This window comes from Hemibagrus wyckioides, linkage group LG19, assembly GCF_019097595.1.
Source record: "Hemibagrus wyckioides isolate EC202008001 linkage group LG19, SWU_Hwy_1.0, whole genome shotgun sequence".
NCBI lineage: Eukaryota > Metazoa > Chordata > Actinopteri > Siluriformes > Bagridae > Hemibagrus > Hemibagrus wyckioides.
This window is the reverse complement of record NC_080728.1, coordinates 2,404,648-2,425,023: the sequence shown is the minus strand read 5'-3', so window position 1 is coordinate 2,425,023 and position 20,376 is coordinate 2,404,648. Positions and strand designations below refer to the sequence as shown.

The 20,376-nt window shown below is 41.1% G+C and overlaps 1 protein-coding gene across 1 annotated transcript in view; it reads right to left on the bottom strand.

Moving 5' to 3' along the window:
* Window positions 1-4,120: 4,120 nt before the first annotated feature.
* LOC131370155 (lysine-specific demethylase RSBN1L-like) overlaps window positions 4,121-20,376 on the bottom strand; it is a 29,170-nt gene continuing 12,914 nt past the window's right edge. Inside the window, exons 4-8 of the mRNA XM_058417278.1 lie at window positions 12,455-12,592; window positions 12,013-12,155; window positions 7,342-7,509; window positions 7,118-7,226; window positions 4,121-6,650 (exon numbers count right to left, since the gene is read on the bottom strand). Coding sequence (XP_058273261.1) covers window positions 5,592-6,650; window positions 7,118-7,226; window positions 7,342-7,509; window positions 12,013-12,155; window positions 12,455-12,592 — 1,617 coding nt within the window. The 3' untranslated portion in view covers window positions 4,121-5,591. The remainder of the gene's footprint in view (window positions 6,651-7,117; window positions 7,227-7,341; window positions 7,510-12,012; window positions 12,156-12,454; window positions 12,593-20,376) is intronic.

Genomic DNA, 20,376 nt, shown 5'->3' with positions numbered 1-20,376 from the left:
TCTACACATCCAAACTGAACAGTGACCAGATAAAACTCTACAAGATGAACACTAGCGATCACTCCGGAAATCCTCAACGCTGACCACACCGAGGGACAGTGTGAATAAAGAGCAGCCTCATGTTGCACACCAACACCTGAAGAGAAGCTCTGTGGGCCTTTCACTTCTCTGTGAAAACACATGTGTACTGACTGGCAGCTCATCATCACCCACAGGCTGGAACTGCACAACATCTAGAACAATGCTGAAAATCCAGTGTGAAAATAATAATAATTATCTTATGACCAAAGAATTTAACAAAACAGCTTGTGAGCCTTCTTCAGTGCTCCTGCCCCAGTGCTCCTTCAGCGTGATGTTGAGAGCGTAGCCATGATGGAGGTGCAGTGTACTGGACTCAGAGAACTGATTCTGTCCTGCTTCATAATGACATGCTCACATAACTACTCAGTGATGTTTAGCCCCAATAATATCGTCACCATAACAATGAAAAAACTTAAGAAAAACAAATACAGGGAGAACCACAAGAAACATATGCAGAGCTCCTCCCAAATCCAACCCCACCCTGATGAACAAATCTCCACAGAGGAACCAGCACAGTCCAAGAGTGAGCCACAACACACACTGAGCCACCAGCAGATCAACATGACCTTCCTGTGACAGAGGACTGACCGCCCTGCCCCAAACAAGCAGACAGAAACTAAATACTCACACTCATGGACCAGAACGGCAAATACATTAAACCATATAAACTATTTCAGGATGCAGAAACACACGCCATGCACATGAGCGTCTGCAGAAACACACGCCATGCACATGAGCGTCTGCAGAAACACACGCCATGCACATGAGCGTCTGCAGAAACACAGCAAACAAGCTGCTTTCCATACAGCAGAAGAAATCGGCAGAGAGCCGACCTCAGTGTCTGATCTCACTAATGCTCTTGTAGCTGAATGATCACTAATCCCCACAGACACACTCCAACATCTAGTGGAAAACCTTCACAGAAGAGAAGAGTGGAGTGCATTATAACACACACACACACATCACACCGGAGTGTGAAGCACAGGGGTGCACAACATAGTTTTGGTCAGATTGCTTTGCTAGTCTGAAGTGCAACAAAAAAAAACCATGTAAAGATATATGGACTCTACTCAACATGTGTTACGTCCCTTGATGCAGCAGCTCTGTTTTTATTCATTTGTAAGAAGGACAGCAGTCTGCTTTCTATCTACATCCAGATCAGTGTAAAGCAGCTCTGTGACAATGTGTAGTGTTAAAGCCTGGACTGGACAGTGTTTACAGTGTGTAATAACCATCATTCTATACATTATGTAGAGAACCTTGTTTAGGGAACATACAGGAATGCCTAGAGTCTCTAAACCCCAGAAAAATCTATTACAAAAAGTTGCTGATGAAGCTCAAGATATCATCACACGTCACTTTTAATACCATCATCTATTATACTCATTAATATATTCAGTACAGTTTATTATGGGAAAAAAACAAATACTATGCAGAAGCTGTAATTTATTGGTTGTATTTTACTTCATTTTTTTTTTTACTTTTTCACAGACAGACAGACAGACAGACTGATAGATAGATAGATAGATAGATAGATAGATAGATAGATAGATAGATAGATAGATAGATAGATAGATAGATAGATAGATGGGAAATGTACAGCTTCCAGCAGTATCCACAAACATAGGTAACAATGTAATAAATAAAAAATAGAAAATATAAATATAACAAAAAAACACTAAATACTAGAAATTATTTACACGCCTGTGATCTGTTGGGTCTAACCCACAAATTTACATTTCAATATTTTGAAATAAATGTGGAGAAACACGTTTATTATACAGAGTTATTTAGTATATAACACAGTTATTATAATGCAACATCTGTGTGTGTGTTCTGCAGATGTTCTCCAGGTGCTGAAGCTAGTTGGTAAACATGTCCTCAGTTCAGTGGGTTCTCACTAGGCTCTTCATCCCAGTCTTCCTCTTCCTTTTGGTGTTGAAGCTGGACAGGTTTACTGGAACTGGTTCCCCATCCTTCTGCTCACTGGGGTGAAGGTAATGGACCAGTGCAGGGTGGTAAGAACATTATGGTGCTCCAGGACCTGCAGAAGAAGGTTGTTATTCTGTACCTGGTATACATCTACATGCTGCAACATGAGAAAGGTCCACAAGAAGGTGTGATGGTGACATGACCACAGACTTCTGGTTAAGTAGTCTGCAAAATTTGTAGAAGTATGTAAAGTATTTCTTTCTAAACTGCTGTGCAGGACTTTGTTCCTCAGTAACTGCAGGAACTACATGTGTATCACAAATAAAGAGCCTTTACATGTCCACCATGAGCCATGAGAACAGCTGTGCCTCTGATTCTGTCTGTGGACGTGTGCTGCAGGAAGAACACCAAAAGTTGTTTTGATGCTGGTGAAGAACACTGTCTAAACCTCCGTCCAAAACCCTCTCAAGTTATGTTGAGATGTTGGTATCATGAATGCTACTCATGTGATTTACATCATTTTCCCCTTCATCAGCTTCATCACTCACTGACCCCCTCGGGTCATCCTGTAAGAATCCACTCTCATCACCACAGGAGGGGGCGATCAGTCAGAATGACATTTTGTTGATTTATAGTGATGCATCTGTCAACATCACACCAATAACATGTCTAAACACCATAACACACCGTTTTATCCTTTATCACCCATTTATCTTAGACTAGTGCAATTCAAAACATTATTCTTCTTCATCCAGTTTGAAGAAAATCTGCCATATATACAATATACATGTGATAGCCTTCTTATGCTTTTAAGACAATGCCTTCTATTTAGCAGTGCTGGGGTGGTGGAAGCTCAAGGGGTTAAGGCTCTGGGTCGTTGATCTGATCGGGGTTCAAGCCCCAGCACTGCCCAGCTGCCACTGTTGGGCCCCTCCTACAGTAGCTTCAGTTCCTCTACACTGTACATTATTTTGCTTCACTGTGCTATAGTCACTGCAGTATAACATCACCAGGCATCGTGAACGTGTTTTATATGCAGACTTGTTCAGGCACAGCACTGTTAGGTTTGCTCTAAACTGGAAACAAATTCCTTGGATGCTCGGTCATACTTGGCCAATAAAGCTGATTCTGAAGTAATGAAATTCTGAGTCTACTTCATTTTTCTTCATTAAATAATTGATAGTGAGTGTGGTCAGAAAATAACCCCGGCTAATGAACAGAAACAAGTAAGGACAGAGCAGTGAGGAACTCAGATATTCACTTCTCAGTCAATAAATGTGTTTCATCATAAGGGATAAAAACATTCATTTCATCATCTTAAACACTGCACAATGTCCTCACTATACCATGCTCAGTTGGTCTGAGGATGAGGGCCTGAGAACAAATATGACTTACACCAGGGGTGTCCAATCTTATCCAGAAAGGGCCGGTGTGGGTGCAGGCTTTCATTCCAGCCAAGCAGGAGCTACACCTGATTCCAACTGGCTAATCAACTGATCTTGGCTTTCAGTGGACTCAGGTGTGGCTTCTGCTAAGTTGCAATGAAAGCCTGCACCCACACTGGCCCTTTGCGGATAAGATTGGACACCCCTGACTTACACTATTTCCTCCTAATATAGGGGGTTTCTCCACTGATTCCAAAGCACAAGATGCTTATAGCTAGCAGTTTAGTATTTTGTAAAATATCATTCAGCTGAAATAGTCACTATTAGCTTCTCTCTCAGCCTCACGAAACTAAAAAGCAACTTCATCCCCATGTGTTAATGAGTGAATAATTATTATGAAATGATTAAAATATTGCAGTGATGTTTTCCTGTTAAACAGATGCAGTACTGAAGCTGTTACATGACAGTGATCTGAACAGTCTGTCCCTGATCGGAACTTTTTGAGCTTTCTACTGTTTTTGTTATTATTGATCTGAATACAGCATGTTTTCTGTACATTATTCTAGGTTTTTTGTACCCATTGAAGGCAGTAAACACACATGGTTCTACAGTAGGTTTTTAATCCTCTCTAAACCACACGCAGTTGAAGCCCTGTCCTAATAACACACCCAAAGGTCTCTCACGTGGAAATATTCCAACATTTCTGACCAACACAGAATTCAAGTACAGCACTGAGAACATGAGTTGTAAGAGTGAAGGCTGGCTCAGTGTGCTGTTAAATACATGCTGAACACCAGATCAGACTGGCATCATGTAAAAGGTATGATTTAGCCATGACTGTAGTGATTCAGGTACCACCAAGATTTTATTTGTGATAGACTGCCGCTTCCATATTTTAAGTACAGACTTAATCAGTACAACATCAGAACATAATCCAATATGGAGCTACATGCCCAAAGAGCAAACACTCCATCTGCAGTAGGGCTCAGTGTTGGATTTCTGGGTAAAACTCTGTGCCACAAATCATCACAACCTAAACCAAGCACACAAACCTTTAAATAAAATGAATTTAAAACATATAAAAGTCTCTTTTAATATAAGAGCAATGTAAAATGGTTATTGTTAGATCGAGCAGGACTGTTAGATCAGCTAGCTCGCTCTAATGGCCGTTTTCCACACGGCTCACACTCCGACTGCACCATAACACACTCCTTAACAAGGGTGGCCAGGATACAGAACACACACACACAAATGGAGAAAATCCAGCTTCAGTTCTAGCCATGCTAAGAGGTTTAGGGTTCCTAACTCTGAGAGAAGCTCTGTTCCTGACCTCAGCGCAGGACCGGTCGCCGGCTGTAAACTGGACAAATGCAAGCGGAACAAAATACATTTTGACAAGAGTACAAAATAATACATCTCCTTGTGCAGTGATCCTATGCTTTAATCTTCATTTATCTTCAAACATAATTGTCTTACGGTCTACACAGAGTAACTAGGGAAAGATGATGTATTAATTATGACAGTGGACACATGTAATAGGAAGGTCGGGACAGCCCACACCTTTAAGAGAGTCAGTCTGCATTATGCACATGATCCTTCAGTGTAGCCCTTGTTTACATGACAATAATCCAAATCTCAAGAACTTTTTTATTACAAGGTTCTTAATTAGATATAAATCAAACTACACATTTTCTTAGAAAAAATGTTATATACACTACAGTGCTGACAAAAATGGAACAAAAAACAAACTCGATATAAATAAGCTCTATGGAAAAGCCTGGAGTCATTAAAAGAAGTCTGTCTCATCTCATCTTAAAAATATATATGTTCATGTCAGCTCTAATACACAACTATAGCCTACAACTTAAAAATATATTATTCAATGACCTGTTTGGGTTTATTTTTTTATCCGACCTGCAGGGTAGCAGTGCAGCTGGCCCTAAGTGCTTATGATAGTTCACAGTTACAGGCAGGCACTGAGGAATGTTATTCGCTACATTTGCTGTGTATTCGATCGGTTACGGCCAAACTGGACATCCTTCCGTCTCGCGCTGTTGTTGGACTCGGACACACCCTTTCCTTTTAGCGTCGTCTCTTTGTATCAATAGAAACGAAAATTCAACCCAAAATAATGATAAAAGAAAAAACAAGAAGATAAAACCGAAAAAGGCGTTAAAAACAGTTATGTACAAATCAGCATAAAAAGTCTTTCTGCTGTTCGTGAGGAAGGGGACTGAGTGGCTGGTGTGGCCGAATGTCCTGTGGGGTGACCTTTGGGTGAAGAGAGTCTGAGGCTCTGTCTTGCCAGGACGACTGCTGCTGCTGAGGTTGAGGCAGAACTGATTGGTGAAGACTCTGTGATTGTGATGGAAATGATTGGCACACAACCTGTGTCTGAGGCAGAACCTGCATTTGAGACGAACCTGACTGGGGCAGAACCTGTGACTGGGACGGGGCAGTCCGAATGTCCGAATGTCCAGAGCTGGTTTTGGGATTGTGGGAATAAACGTGTTTAGATGTTGAAGTAGTGTGGGCATGTTTGGTTGTGTTGGACACGTGCACCTGTTTGGCTGGCATGGTGCTAGAAGAGTGGGTCGATTTGAATGTGTTGGAAGAGTGACCATGTCTGCCTGCTGAACCAGAGTGTGTGTGTTTGATTGATGTAGAGCTATAAGTGTGTTTGGTTGGTGTGGATGGCTGCGCATGTTTGGTTGGTGTTGAGGTGTGTGTGTGCTTGCTTGGTGCAGAGCTCAGGCCGGGTGTCAACCTCGGTGTGTGAGTGTGTGAAGGAGCAGCACGGCATTCGGAGTGATGGTGTGCTTTGGCTTGATCTGATACGGGAGCTGATGGCGGCGGTGCTGCGCTAGAAGGGGGGACTTTTGGTGTCCTTTCAGGGAGAAGCTCTGGCTCCTCCACCTTTATCTGGGGCGCAGGGGGGGCCTGTTTGGGATCTGTGAAGGTGGGCGAACCTGGCACACACTGAGCTTCAAACAGAGGCTCCTGTTTGACAAGTGTGGAAGGGGAGGTGACGGTCTTCTTGTCCTCCTCTTCCTTCTCTTCCTCTGCGTCTTGATGATACTGTTTGAGGCGGATGTGCCAGGCCAGGCTGCACACAGCTGACACCGTCTTAAACTGGTGGACCACATTGCGTGGGATGTAGTAGATGTCGTTGTCGTACAACTGTATCCGAGCGTAACGGATACCCTCACGCCTCAGCTGGTTCAGTTTGGCATCGTCCACCCACTGGACACACTGATGACAAACACAGACATATCTGTTAACAAACCTAACACTGGCCACATTATTAGACACATCTAGTGTATATGTCACTGTCAGACACTCATACAATTCTGAGCTGGGTGGATTAATATAGATTTATTAAAAATTTTATTTATAAGATGTTATGTTATACTGTCTCATGACATTTTCACCATGAATTTACATTCTTCAGTAATCAAAGACATCTTTCACTTTCTCAAGGAACCTATATAAGGAACACAAGGTGTGAGGCAGGACCACACCATGGAAGAGACACCTGTGAATTGTAGGACACCATGTACACCCATTCACACCTAGGGGCAATTTAGAGTCACCCTACTGGCATTTGGGGGGTGAATGAGAACCCAGAAGAAACCCATATGGAGCCTAAGCTCAGAATCAACCTGAATTCCAAACAAATGATGTTTTGGTGAGGCACTGGTGCAGTGAATCAGACTCACCTGTGACAGGGGCGGCTCGTACAGATCCAGCTGTAATCGCTGCACTACATCTATAAAATCTGCAGCATGGAAGCAGACCACGTCTTTGGTAATACGAGGAGGCTCCATACTGCACATGACACCAACACAACAATCAGATTCTAATTTAATAGAGTTAAATCTGTGCAATACATCTGATTATATCAGAGTTACATACAAGTCTGAAGTGTGTGTGTAAAACTCACCCCTCTCCACACCGTACAGCTTTCAGCACACCCACTGCAGCAGTGGTCTGCCTCTCAAAGCCCTGTCCAATGTGGTCAGCGTGTGCACGTGTCCGGTCCTCAAACAGCATCTCACGAGGCTCACTCGTCCGAGGTAGGTACTGCAGGTTCTTGATTTCATTGGTTGACCTACAAGGGGCAAAAAAAAACATCATCAAACACCATTATTTACCTTACAGCATTCCCAGTGAGGTAGAGAGGAGGGACACACCTACAGTGAGGATCAAGAGCACAGTGAACGTCTGTGTTTAATCTCTTCTACTGAAGCGTTTAATTGGACAACACTATGATAGATTTGATCTAAAACGGTTCAGAAGGTTTTTCACAAACTTGGAAGAGGAGTCCATGTGGCTCGAGTGTCATTACAGCAACAAAAAAAGAAGCAGAAAATACTAACTCTGAATTTCAAGATCGTGAAGATTCTTCACTAGTGCTTTCAGACCCCAGTGTATACTTTACTATTAATACTTTCTCTACACACACATTCCCGTGTGCTACACTTAAACTACACACCATCTCTACACACACATTCCCGTGTGCTACACTTAAACTACACACCATCTCTACACACACATTCCCGTGTGCTACACTTAAACTACACACCATCTCTACACACACATTCCCGTGTGCTACACTTAAACTACACACCATCTCTACACACACATTCCCGTGTGCTACACTTAAACTACACACCATCTCTACACACACATTCCCGTGTGCTACACTTAAACTACACACCATCTCTACACACACATTCCCGTGTGCTACACTTAAACTACACACCATCTCTACACACACATTCCCGTGTGCTACACTTAAACTACACACCATCTCTACACACACATTCCCGTGTGCTACACTTAAACTACACACCATCTCTACACACATTCCCGTGTGCTACACTTAAACTACACACCATCTCTACACACATTCCCGTGTGCTACACTTAAACTACACACCATCTCTACACACATTCCCGTGTGCTACACTTAAACTACACACCATCTCTACACACATTCCCGTGTGCTACACTTAAACTACACACCATCTCTACACACACATTCCCGTGTGCTACACTTAAACTACACACCATCTCTACACACACATTCCCGTGTGCTACACTTAAACTACACACCATCTCTACACACACATTCCCGTGTGCTACACTTAAACTACACACCATCTCTACACACACATTCCCGTGTGCTACACTTAAACTACACACCATCTCTACACACATTCCCGTGTGCTACACTTAAACTACACACCATCTCTACACACACATTCCCATGTGCTACACTTAAACTGCACACCATCTCTACACACACATTCCCGTGTGCTACACTTAAACTACACACCATCTCTACACATTCCCGTGTGCTACACTTAAACTACACACCATCTCTACACACATTCCCGTGTGCTACACTTAAACTACACACTATCTCTACACACATTCCCGTGTGCTACACTTAAACTACACACCATCTCTACACACACATTCCCGTGTGCTACACTTAAACTACACACCATCTCTACACACATTCCCGTGTGCTACACTTAAACTACACACTATCTCTACACACACATTCCCGTGTGCTACACTTAAATATACTACCATATATTCTAAAACATGGAACTGTTTATTTAAATAATCCCATCAAACAGTTTTTACTGAATATTAATCGTTCATCAGTGCGAGTTCATTGACAGCTTTTCTGATGTCACAAGCATTGTCTCTCCTCAACTCATCACAGATGTAACATCTCTTCAGTACCTGCTGCAGTCGATCCCTTTGTGTGTCTCACAGAATAGTTCATCCTGCAGTGCTGCTCTGAGCAAAGTAAAATCTTTATTTATCCAAAGCACCATGAGACGTAATAATGCCATCAGACTTCCAGACGTCAGGTGTGAAACTCGTGACACTGCTCAAGGACTTGAAGATAAATCACAAAGTCATCCATGATAGTCCTGTCCTGCCGAGGCCCACCTTTATTCCCAGCACCTGCAGTCTGGATAAATCATTATGTTCCTTTCAGTATTTTAAGTTTGTGCTTTTGAGGTTTGTAGTGTTGGTGCTGTTCCACTACAGACTTTTCTGTTCATTCACTATAAAACACTTCCACACAGCTGATCCAACAGCAACTTGCAGATATTTAATTTAAGCCTAGCAGATGAAGTGAGAGAGAAACAGCAGTGCTGGAGTGCACAAGTGGAGAGTTGGGCACATGGGGAACAGTAAACAATAACAGAGTCAATGTTTTTCAGAATATCTGCTCAGAAATAAAGGAACCATGAAGTGATGAAGCTTTTATTTCTGCTTGGAGACAGTGAGCTTGGCAGTTCAGCTCCGGACATGGAGAGTGGATCAGACTGCAGTGATGATCTCAGCTGACATGACAACATCTTTATGAACATGTATTGCACTGATGTATTCTCTCTCTTTGGCACTCTTATCTCATCTCACTTTTTATACATGTACAGTGCTGAGGAGCCTGAAACATCAGAGAGAGAGAGAGAGAGAGAGAGAGAGAGAGAGAGAGAGAGAAAGAGAGAGAGAGAGAGAGAGAGCTGACTCGACCCAGAACACCACCGCTCTGAGCTCTGACTCGACCCAGAACACCACAGCTCTGACTCGACCCAGAACACCTTGACACAACTGCACACTGTAGTCACTCACCACAGGACCTGTTCAAATGACATTTCAGCATGAACACACTATACACAAACAAATAACCTCAAACACAAGAAAGGAACTTCTGTAGTCTCCTTATTACTGCTCAACACTGCAATGGCATGATACTGGACAAACTGGTATTCCAGCTTCATGGGGTGGAAAATTACAGGAAGTAATTTTGTTTAGCCAGAGCAACTGAGGACAACACAAAACCACACAAGGACACATCAATAAACACAATAAACCTCACTCCTGGAAACGCAAGGCCTGACGTGTGTCTCTCTGTCTCAAGTGTGGACACAAACCATTTAGTTCTGAAATCTGAAAAAAAAGCCAAAAACAAACATATACACAAGTATCACAGGATAAGGGCTAAAGTCATTATATTATTATAATGCTGATTGATAGGTGGATATACGTCCTTCTGATGTGGCTCTTGAAAATATTTTAAGAAACAAGCATCTGAAATATGTAATCCCTCTCTCTCACTCACTGTTTCCTCCCTCTCTCTTTCCCCATCCCTCGCTCTCTCTCTCTCTCTCCATCTCTCTCCACCCTTCCCTTGCTCTCTCTTTGCCCCCTCCCTCGCTCTCTCCCACCACATGCTACTTCCGAGCTCCCAGTGATCCTGCCCACTTCTGCTCTCTGGACCTGCCTGCTCCACCCTGATGTCCTACTTCTGTTTGGTTCTCATTACTTGGAGCTGCTCACTGCGTGGAGGATCTCTCCACATGGACAGCCTGGAGACATATGGGACTGCTGTGAATAGTCCCACTTGGAGTCCACATACTGGGGGCAGGTGTACAGACTGATGCTGCCATCTTGTGGTGTGATATTACACTGTATACATTATTCATTTCATAATAAAAGTACAAAATATTTTGCCACAAATTCAAGATAAAGATCATTCTCAGAACTAAAGAATCTTCCAAAATGTGACTAATCCCCTGTTTGTTAATCAGCTGTGAATAATCACCAGTTTGTCTGTGTCAGTTCATTATGAATATATGGACAAAGTGTGGAAATGTCATTATTTATGAGTATTTGAACCTTTCCTGGCTTAGCTCTCAGGGAGTGAACTTTATTATCTCCACATGCTTGATAAGGCACTGTTGTACCTTCACAGAAAGAAAAGGACAAACACATGATGATGCTGTTAGTATCACGTCCACTGGCCATGCCGGACACTGAGTTTTCCCTGATCATGATTTTCTAATATAAAATGCTGTGATAAAAGCTTTGTGTCAGCAGATGAAGGTTTAATCAGAGTAAGGGAGGTGTGATATAACTGTGCTCTGCTGTGCAGGAAACTGTTAAGTAACATAAAAGCAGTTTCATATAATCCTACTAGAAATCACTAATTTCTAATTTTCTGTTGATGATCAGTGTTGATCAGACTGCACAAAAAAACAGCTACGTATTACCATTAATATTCTATGTAAACTGTTTGATTATATACTTATTGTGTGTTAAGACAAGACCGGCTGCTTCTGACACATCGACTTCAAGAACTGTTCACTTCCTGTCTAATATATCACACCATTTCACAGAAGCCTCTGTAACGAGATGATCAGTGTTATTCACTTCACCTCGTAATGCTGAGGCTGGTCAGTATGTAATATATTAATATTGATATATTTTTAACCCGATCCTAACTAGTCAGTTAATTTAAACTGTCAGGAACAGTCTCCACTACAGTATAGTTAATTGTTGTACCTTTAAACAAACCACTTGTGTGTGTGAAGAAAGACTGAAATAAGTTTTCATAGTCCCAATTCAGCTGTGAATTTATCAGCTCAGTATGTGTTACTCCATCTGATGATGAACAACCTGATTATTTAGTCTAACATCATACTCTACAACTTCATGCTCACAATAAAATGATCAGCACATGATCCTTGGGCAGAGATTAATTTGAAACAACAACAACAACAATAACAGTCCTCAGTTGTTACCTTTTCCTTTTAAAAGGAGACTTTGGCATGTCAGTGACAGGGATCATCTGCTCTCCAGGCCGAACCCACATGATCGGCCCATCATCACTCTCTGTAGGGCTTTTCAGCTTCAGACTGGAGAATGTTCCCCATGGCAACGTCCGCTGCACAGGACACACACACACAAAAACACACACACTCACTTAGATATCTGTAAAATTTTACAAGAAGCAAAACCTAATGCTGTATTTAAGATGGTCAGCTACTCAGAAAGCAATTAATCCATTCCATATGTTTGAGTAAACACAAGCACACTTTATTATTAACTACTCTACAGGTACTCATAATAATACATACATTATATAACATGTATATAAGTGAATAGGGCACAGCGTAAGAGATGCCTGTTTACATCCAATAATATTTTAGCCAAACTGGTCAGAAAAATGTCTAGTATACTCACTTCGAGGAATGGGGACTGTTGTAACATGCCGAGGAATTCTGGGAAGTAATCCCCCACCTCCTCATCCACGGCTCCCACCAGACTGATCTGGCGCATAGCCCCGGCGCGGTACGTCCCATGGGAATAGGTTCTCTTTACCTGGACAAACACAGAATAAAGAGAACTCACAATCAGAGCAGACACAGAGAGGGCACTACAGAACTCGCTTTACGATGAACTACACCTGAGCTGGGAGGAGCCGAGCCTACCACTGTCGCTTAATAATATTAATATTTGACTAAAAAGCTTTCCACATGACAGATGGCTCTCTGTTCCACCTTACTCCAAGCATCATGGATAAAAGGTCAGAAAAAGGAAGCTTGTTATACAGTAGGTGAATAGACATGGTGTGCAAGATCTGTGATAGATAATGTATTTCAGAAATACAGCACAGGGGAAAGGCAGGTTTCCATCTGGAGTTGGATGATAAATAGTTTTCTGCAGTTTCTGTTCATTCAGGAAGGGCCCAAGAGCTTTTTAGCAGGTCAGTCTAATCACAAAATATTTGTGGCACTGCTTCATTGTTGAAAACCTGACTTTTGCTGAAGCTCATGTGTAGTATCCAGGTGCACTATAACACAGAGTTATAATCATATGACTAGGAGCAGTACAGTAAAACTGACCCTGCTGTCTGGGTGGGAGAGGTCAATGACAGTGCCACTGGCCGGTCTTAGGCATGTGTGAGCTTGTGCATGCGGACAGGTAACATTATGCTCTGCTTTGAGAGTCAGGTATATCTTAGATCTGCAGGAAACACTGGCTTACAGGATCATTAAGAAAGTAAAGAACCAAAATCTGAATACAAAGCTCTTCAGAAGAAAGCTGTCACTGTTAACATACAAATAATATTAAATCTTACAGACAACAGGATACACAAACTGAAACTGACTAACAGTCATGTAAGGCTGAATTGTACAGACACAGTTAACTCAAGGAATTACACGAGAATGAGAAAATATCCCAGATTTAACACTAACACAAAAGGGTGTGTGTGTGTGTGTGTGTGTGTATAAATCTGCTTACACCAGAAAGACATGTTCTACTCTCTGTTTTAAAATCCCGTCTCCCCCTCTGTGATTTACTGTTCCGCTGCTACCCTTTTCTGGTCTGGAGATCTGCCACCACCAGTGGACAGTCTTTCCCCAGGGCCCTGATCCATCACGCATGATGCGTGACTCCCACTCGGATGTGAAGCACGAGAGAGAAGCAGGCCCACTCTGCTCTGAAGCTCTCGTCATTAAGCTGCTTCTTTCTGTAGCCATCTGACAGAGCGAAGTCTCTATCTGCTTCATCCAGGCAATGTCTCCCGGCTGCTTCAGTCCAGATTAAAGAAATCACTACAGCGACTGGAAAGTTTAGAGCTGCAGATATTGGGACTCTCAGGATTTGAAAAGGAGCTTCAGACTGACGCTACAACTCACAACGAGCAGAATGAGAAATACATGACTCCACACACACACACACACACACACACCTAACTATGCATGTTTAAATCAACTGAGAATGGAAACCTAAAGCAGATATTAAGTATAAAAGTACGATACATTAAAAACAGAGGATGCTTTTTCCTACTTCTTTTCTGATTTCCGTTTATTCACACAGTCCTGAGGGCTGTACAGTGCTATAGCTTTGCTCACTTAAGTGTGATTAAAAATGATTCTGTAAGAAATTAAATATTAATGCACTCATGTGTGATACGGTTTATATTTCTGCCACTAACATTTCCTAAATCAGAGAGAAACAAACATTAAACAGTGACTATGTGCTGAACACTGACACACCTCCAGGATGGTGCTGTGGAGGAAACATCTGATGTAGTGTGGCTCTTTCTCTAGCGAAGCTGTGACAGAACTTAAACAAGCCAATATCTTCACATCATCCACCAAGAGGATGAGGAGTCACCATTAGCATCTAACATTTCATCAGTTCCAGCTTGTGTGCTTAATGAATTTCCATCACAGAAAAAACCTCACCCAAGTGTGATTTTTAAACAGATTATGAGGGGAAGAGTGTGTGACACAGTAAAACTGCTCAGACTTTCATTTGTGAATGTTGTTGACAGTAACACACATTTATCCATCAGCAGAATGCCTTTACTCCTCTGATACCAAAATTAAAGGCCACAGTCTGAGAGTAACTGCACAAGAAACAGCAGTGTGTCTGCCTTCAAACCCTGAGCCACTGTTACTGAGGTCTGTTCCAATCTGCCTTAAACTGTCCATCTGACACCAATCTAACCTCAATTACATTAATCAGACTCAAGTGTGTTACAAGAAATGTGTCTCATACACACACACACACACACACACACACACACACACACACACCATGTGCAGATTCTGCTGGTGAACGTGATAACATACACAGCTATTACTCTTCTATTCAACAGACAAACAAAGGGACATTAATCCTCCTCCTTCAGGACTCTCATTCAGACACAGAGACGTGTAGGCTGAATACTTTCTATTCAGATCTGAGCTTCGAGCTCTTCGTGAGATCATTAACAGATCATTAGAGAGCATGTTCAACCAGATTAATCATCAGCAGGTGAGACTGTTTATGTAAACATTTTAATTGGTTTCCATAACTGTGTATGCGCTGTTTTTTTGGTGAATTTGTAGTTATTAATAGTCTCTAGATGTTTTTTAAATGAATAAGTAGTTTCTAATTTCTCAGATATGAGGCAATGTTTTATACAGGCAGACGTATTAAACCGAGAGCCCTGACTCCAAGGAAGCTGTGTGACCTGCTGTATCATTACAGCTCTAACATTAAGGCAATGTTTAATTTTTGCTGCATTTATAAAATAATCTCACGAGAAACCACCATATCATATATCATATCAAGCCTTTACTGTAATTTAATGTAACACCTATTCATCACAGAGATAAGAGGAATGCTGCAACAATTAGGTGATTTTAACACAGATATTTATAGCAGACATGTTTACTTCACCAGCACCACAGTGTGTGATGTTATATAAGCACACGGAGCTCCATTTCTGGGTGAACTGTAATACACTGCTGGTACCACTGGAGGAGTGTATCAGCCCTGCTCCTGCTCCTCACACACTGCTGTATGTCCATGACTATTCTCACTCTGCAACACTGAAGAAGTCATTAAACCTTTTTAAATTCCTTTTCTTTTATGGATTATGTGATGTTAGTAGAGTTCAGACCAAATACAGACAGGTTCAAGCTGAATGCAATCATGACCCTTGGAGGCCTGAGCAAAAGAAACCAAGAGGGCGAGCCATGTGGTCTTCTCTCTGGAATAAATAACTAAAATGAGGGCACGCTATTAATAAACAGCTATCACGTTGGATATGTGTTGAATTTTTTTGCACTGTGATCACTGTTCTGATTACTGATAACATTTTATTTAGACAAGCCTTTTATTAGTAAGCTTTTAGGTAAAGGTGTCATGGCATAGAGTGTTTTGGTGAACTGAGATGTCTGGATGTTGTTGTTGGTGGAGTAGCTGGCAGCTTCAGGTCCCAGGATGCCCTCATGTCTGTGTCACCTTCTGGCTCTCCTTTTTAGTCATGCTGTCATAGCTACTATTGCATGATGAGACAGCGATCCAGACCTTCTGCTCTCTGGACCTGCCTGGTCTTATTCACCTGAACATCACTCTGTGCTGAGGATGGCCCTCATGATTAACCTGAAGATCACCAGGTTACTGGAGGTCACAAATTACTGAAGGTCACAGATTACTGTAGCTGTTTGGATGGATGTTTGTTCTTGGATCAGCTATTGTTAAGGACAGTTTACACTCAAGATTCAGCCACTGAACAATTAATAACATCAGTAATTAAATCTGAAATGACCCTAATGATCTTTCCAACACTTGTGGTGGTGTTCACTCATGCAGAAACGCTCCAACAAAGTCACTTAATTAAAGTAACGTACATTTAGAGCCGTCACAGACACATCTTCTCTTCCAAATGACAAGGAAGCATGGCGTGTTTACACACACAATTACTGTTCCACCACCAAGGTCAGTGAGAATCACCTGGAGAGAACTGGACACAGTGACATGAGGGACTGAGCTGAGAAACCTGTGTAGAGCCTGAAGAACGGTGTGTACAGGACAGAACAGAGATCACACTCCATGGTCACCCAGATGAAACACTGTGAGATCAATTCAGGTCAACATCAGGTTTGACCACGGTCATCTTTATTAATCTGCAGCATTTCAATCAGCTAACATTACTACACTCTTCACAGGCTTTAATGAAACCACAGGTCACTAACTGCAGCACATCATTAACAGATAATCTGACTGCATGAGAATACGATCAAGTTTTTAGATCAACTAAAAGAGACAGGGAAATTAACGTATGCTGACTGTGTTATTTGTTTTTTTTTTCTGCACACTGTTTTGCAGCTGTAATTCTCTGCGTTTCAGGCAGGTGACTAGTTTCATTTTGTTCAGACAAATTCAGAATAAAGGCAAAATAAATGTCCACTGCCTGTCTGACTGAAACACTGTGATGGTAAATTCATTGAGCTTGCTGTGTGTGTGCAAATCATTTTGTGCTTTTTCCAATGCTTTGGAGTTTACTTAGTCTTCTGTTTAAAGGAAATTTTGAGTGCCTGCAATCATGAATCAACTCTTTTTAAGATCAACTTCAGTGTGAACTGACTTAACACAAGATAAAGCATTAAAATGATATAATGTCTATTAGAGAATTACAGGGCTATATAGTCATAGATCAGAAATCTAATGTCACGTCATGATGCAGAAACACTAGTTCATGCCTCTTAACTAGAAGCAGAAGATATGAACACATCACTCCTATATTGTCCACACTACACTGGTTCCCAGTCAAATTTCACACTGAATATTAAATACTGGTTCTGACCTATAAAGCACTGAATGGTCTCTAGATACAGCACCTGAACAACCTTTTGACTTTTTTTGTAACAGGATATTTGTTGGTACAAGCAGTAAGGCTACAGCAGGGGGCAGAGCTTTCTCTTACAAATCCCCACAGTTAGAAACCAGCTTGCACTCAGAACACAATGTACACTCTCCTTAACCATTACATGAAGATAAGCTTACCTAATACTCATCATTCATGGCAAAGAGACAGAAAACAGGACCATATACGTGTAATAAAGCTAGAAAACCGGATGGATATTTTTGGGAAAAGGTAACTCAGTACACAGCAGATAATCCACAGAATTTCAGGAGGTACACTGCACTTCCACAGCTTCTTACATTAACCACAAACAAACGATGAACTGAAATTAAAATTCTACTCTGTTGTGTCGTGAGTTCCTATACTTTAGGGGAGGTTGTACAAATAAATCATTCAATTAATTTCCAATTATTATTACCCTCAAATTTGATCACATCTATTGATTAGTTGCTGCAGTCCAGTATCAACCAAAATGTTCTACCTAGTGAGCTTTACCAACCTTAAGCGAATACAGGAGTCCAGATCGGCCAGCTGAAACGAAGGGGTTTCACACACTCATCACTGACCACATAACATTTTATTTAACTGAAATCCTTAAACTTCTAATGACTTAAATATATAGTCTCTAATACTTCTGGTATTTCTGAAAACAAGTGATGAAACCCCATGATAATTACACACAGCTCAGGCCTTTCTAACATGTGGTGACAGGACAGAAGAGACAAGAGCAGAGCAAGCAGTTTAACACTACTGGATGACATCAGTGGAGCATTTTCAGGATTTGAATACATCTGCTTATGTTTTAGATCTCTTAATCATGAGGACCAATGGATATATCCACACCAGCACACTTCCAGATCCAACACCAACTCCACAATGCATTATCAGACACGTACAATTAAAAAGCAGGGAAATTTACAGACACGAGATAAAGCTGCGGTAAAACATTACATTACTATTCTCAGAAACACATATAAAGTAAACCTGAAACAAAAAGGGGGTGTTCAGCATATTCTCCTTCGGTGTCTGAAATGCAGTGGACTGTAACTGATGTCATTTCCAAAAGGGAACACAACCCACAGCATACTCTCACCCCAACACTGATTTACTGCACTGCCAATGCAAAGGGATTCAGAATCCATTAGAATTTTGGCAGACTCCACATGCAACACACAGGAAGTAAAACAGCAAACAGGGTAATTACTAATAGTAATAGAACAGGGTCAAAAGACACAGGAAATGCAGTCGCAGAGTGACTGTGTTTCCAATTAAAATTTAGCAGACATGGTAGGTTCATGAAACCGTGTCCACAAATAGAAAATGCAACTACAAATACAATTCTAAAAAACTGTCCAGAAAACACTTCTATAACCATTTCCTGGGAATGATGAAGGTAGACACCTCACACAACAGGTTATGGTAAGCACAGACAGCTTCCACACACGGTGCAGACCATGCCGCGGGTCACGTGAAGCAGAACGGGGTTTTGAAGAAAAGCTTGATGAAAAGCATGAAAACAGCTTTCACACTTCACCAAACATACAAAAATGTATTCCTGCATAATAACCATTCTGTAGCATAAAACCCAGTCTGGTTGTTTCTTATTTTCAGTGTCAACCAGCAGCAGAGCCTCAGTACAGATCCACACAACAAGACACGTCCTGCTGCCGTGGGGTTTGATGGAGGTCAAGTTTCTATTAATGGCACAGAGAAGGTGTGGCTCAAAGGAACCCCATCTCCAAGAAGAACAGAGATCACTCAGGCCAAAGTACCTTTTTAACACATTTTAATAAAGGGCACTATAAAATGTAAACAATTATTTCTAAATTAAATCAGTGTACAAACAAAATAACTTACTAAACCATGCCTGATAAATTCTGTAAGATATTTAAGTACTCCGTTGAGAGTCACCTTTTACACTTTCAAATGTAAAAAAGTTTGTAGAAGTGATTTTCTTATTTAATTATTATATTTGAATACATTATCCATGGCTGTCTGCTGGAATAAAAGGATGTGAGCGCCCTAGTCCAGGCCTGTCACATTATCAGTTTATTGTATGATACATGGACATGACCGTCATCATTTTTGCTGACCTTGACTTGGGCCATAATGTTTACATGTGTTTGTGTACATAACCACGAAGTCACAAACATTTGGGTCATTCACGCTGCTTCTGTCCACTCGAGGGCAGTCAAATTCAATTTCACACTTATAAATTAAGAACTAAACTGGACATCTAATGCAAGTAATGCAGAGTAGAATGTAAGAGTGTGCATTCAGATTTATGATGTCTAGCGTTAGCACCGATTTTAATGAAAACATACTGCTGAAAAAGTGAAGCACTTCACCCACAGGTTAATTAACTCACCCATGCTATACGCATGAGATTAATCATATTTACACAACATTATAAACATATTACAGCTTTCTTCTGCACAAGATGACACAGATGCACAGGAGAACTTAAACTGATGAAGTTATATATAAATGTATAAGAAGTGTGCTAGAAATTGCATTTTCTCTTCAACTAAAATGGTCTTGACTAATCTTCAACTCTATTTTAGAATAAAATTGACTAAAAGTAATCAGTGATGAAATACTGATTACTGATTAGATTTAAAGGATATTTTTTGTCATAAGGCAGAATATTTTAATGTTATAATGTTATATATTTCAGTATAATAACAAAGGCACTGTGTTAACAGCCAGGTTTGTTCTTTTATGAGAATCAATATAGCAAACTCTTTGGTTTATATTTATTGTATTTACTATGCCCTCTTGTGGACTGTTGATTTATAAAGCTGGAGTTGACTGGCATTTCCGCTAACCAGAATAAAGTCTTCAAGATTCAAATATAATTCAGATTTTTGGCAATATTTAAGGGAAGATCTTTGCAATCAGCTCTATTAACAGCTCTAGTCTGTTCTCTAGAGCTCAGAAACAAGGCAAGGCTCAG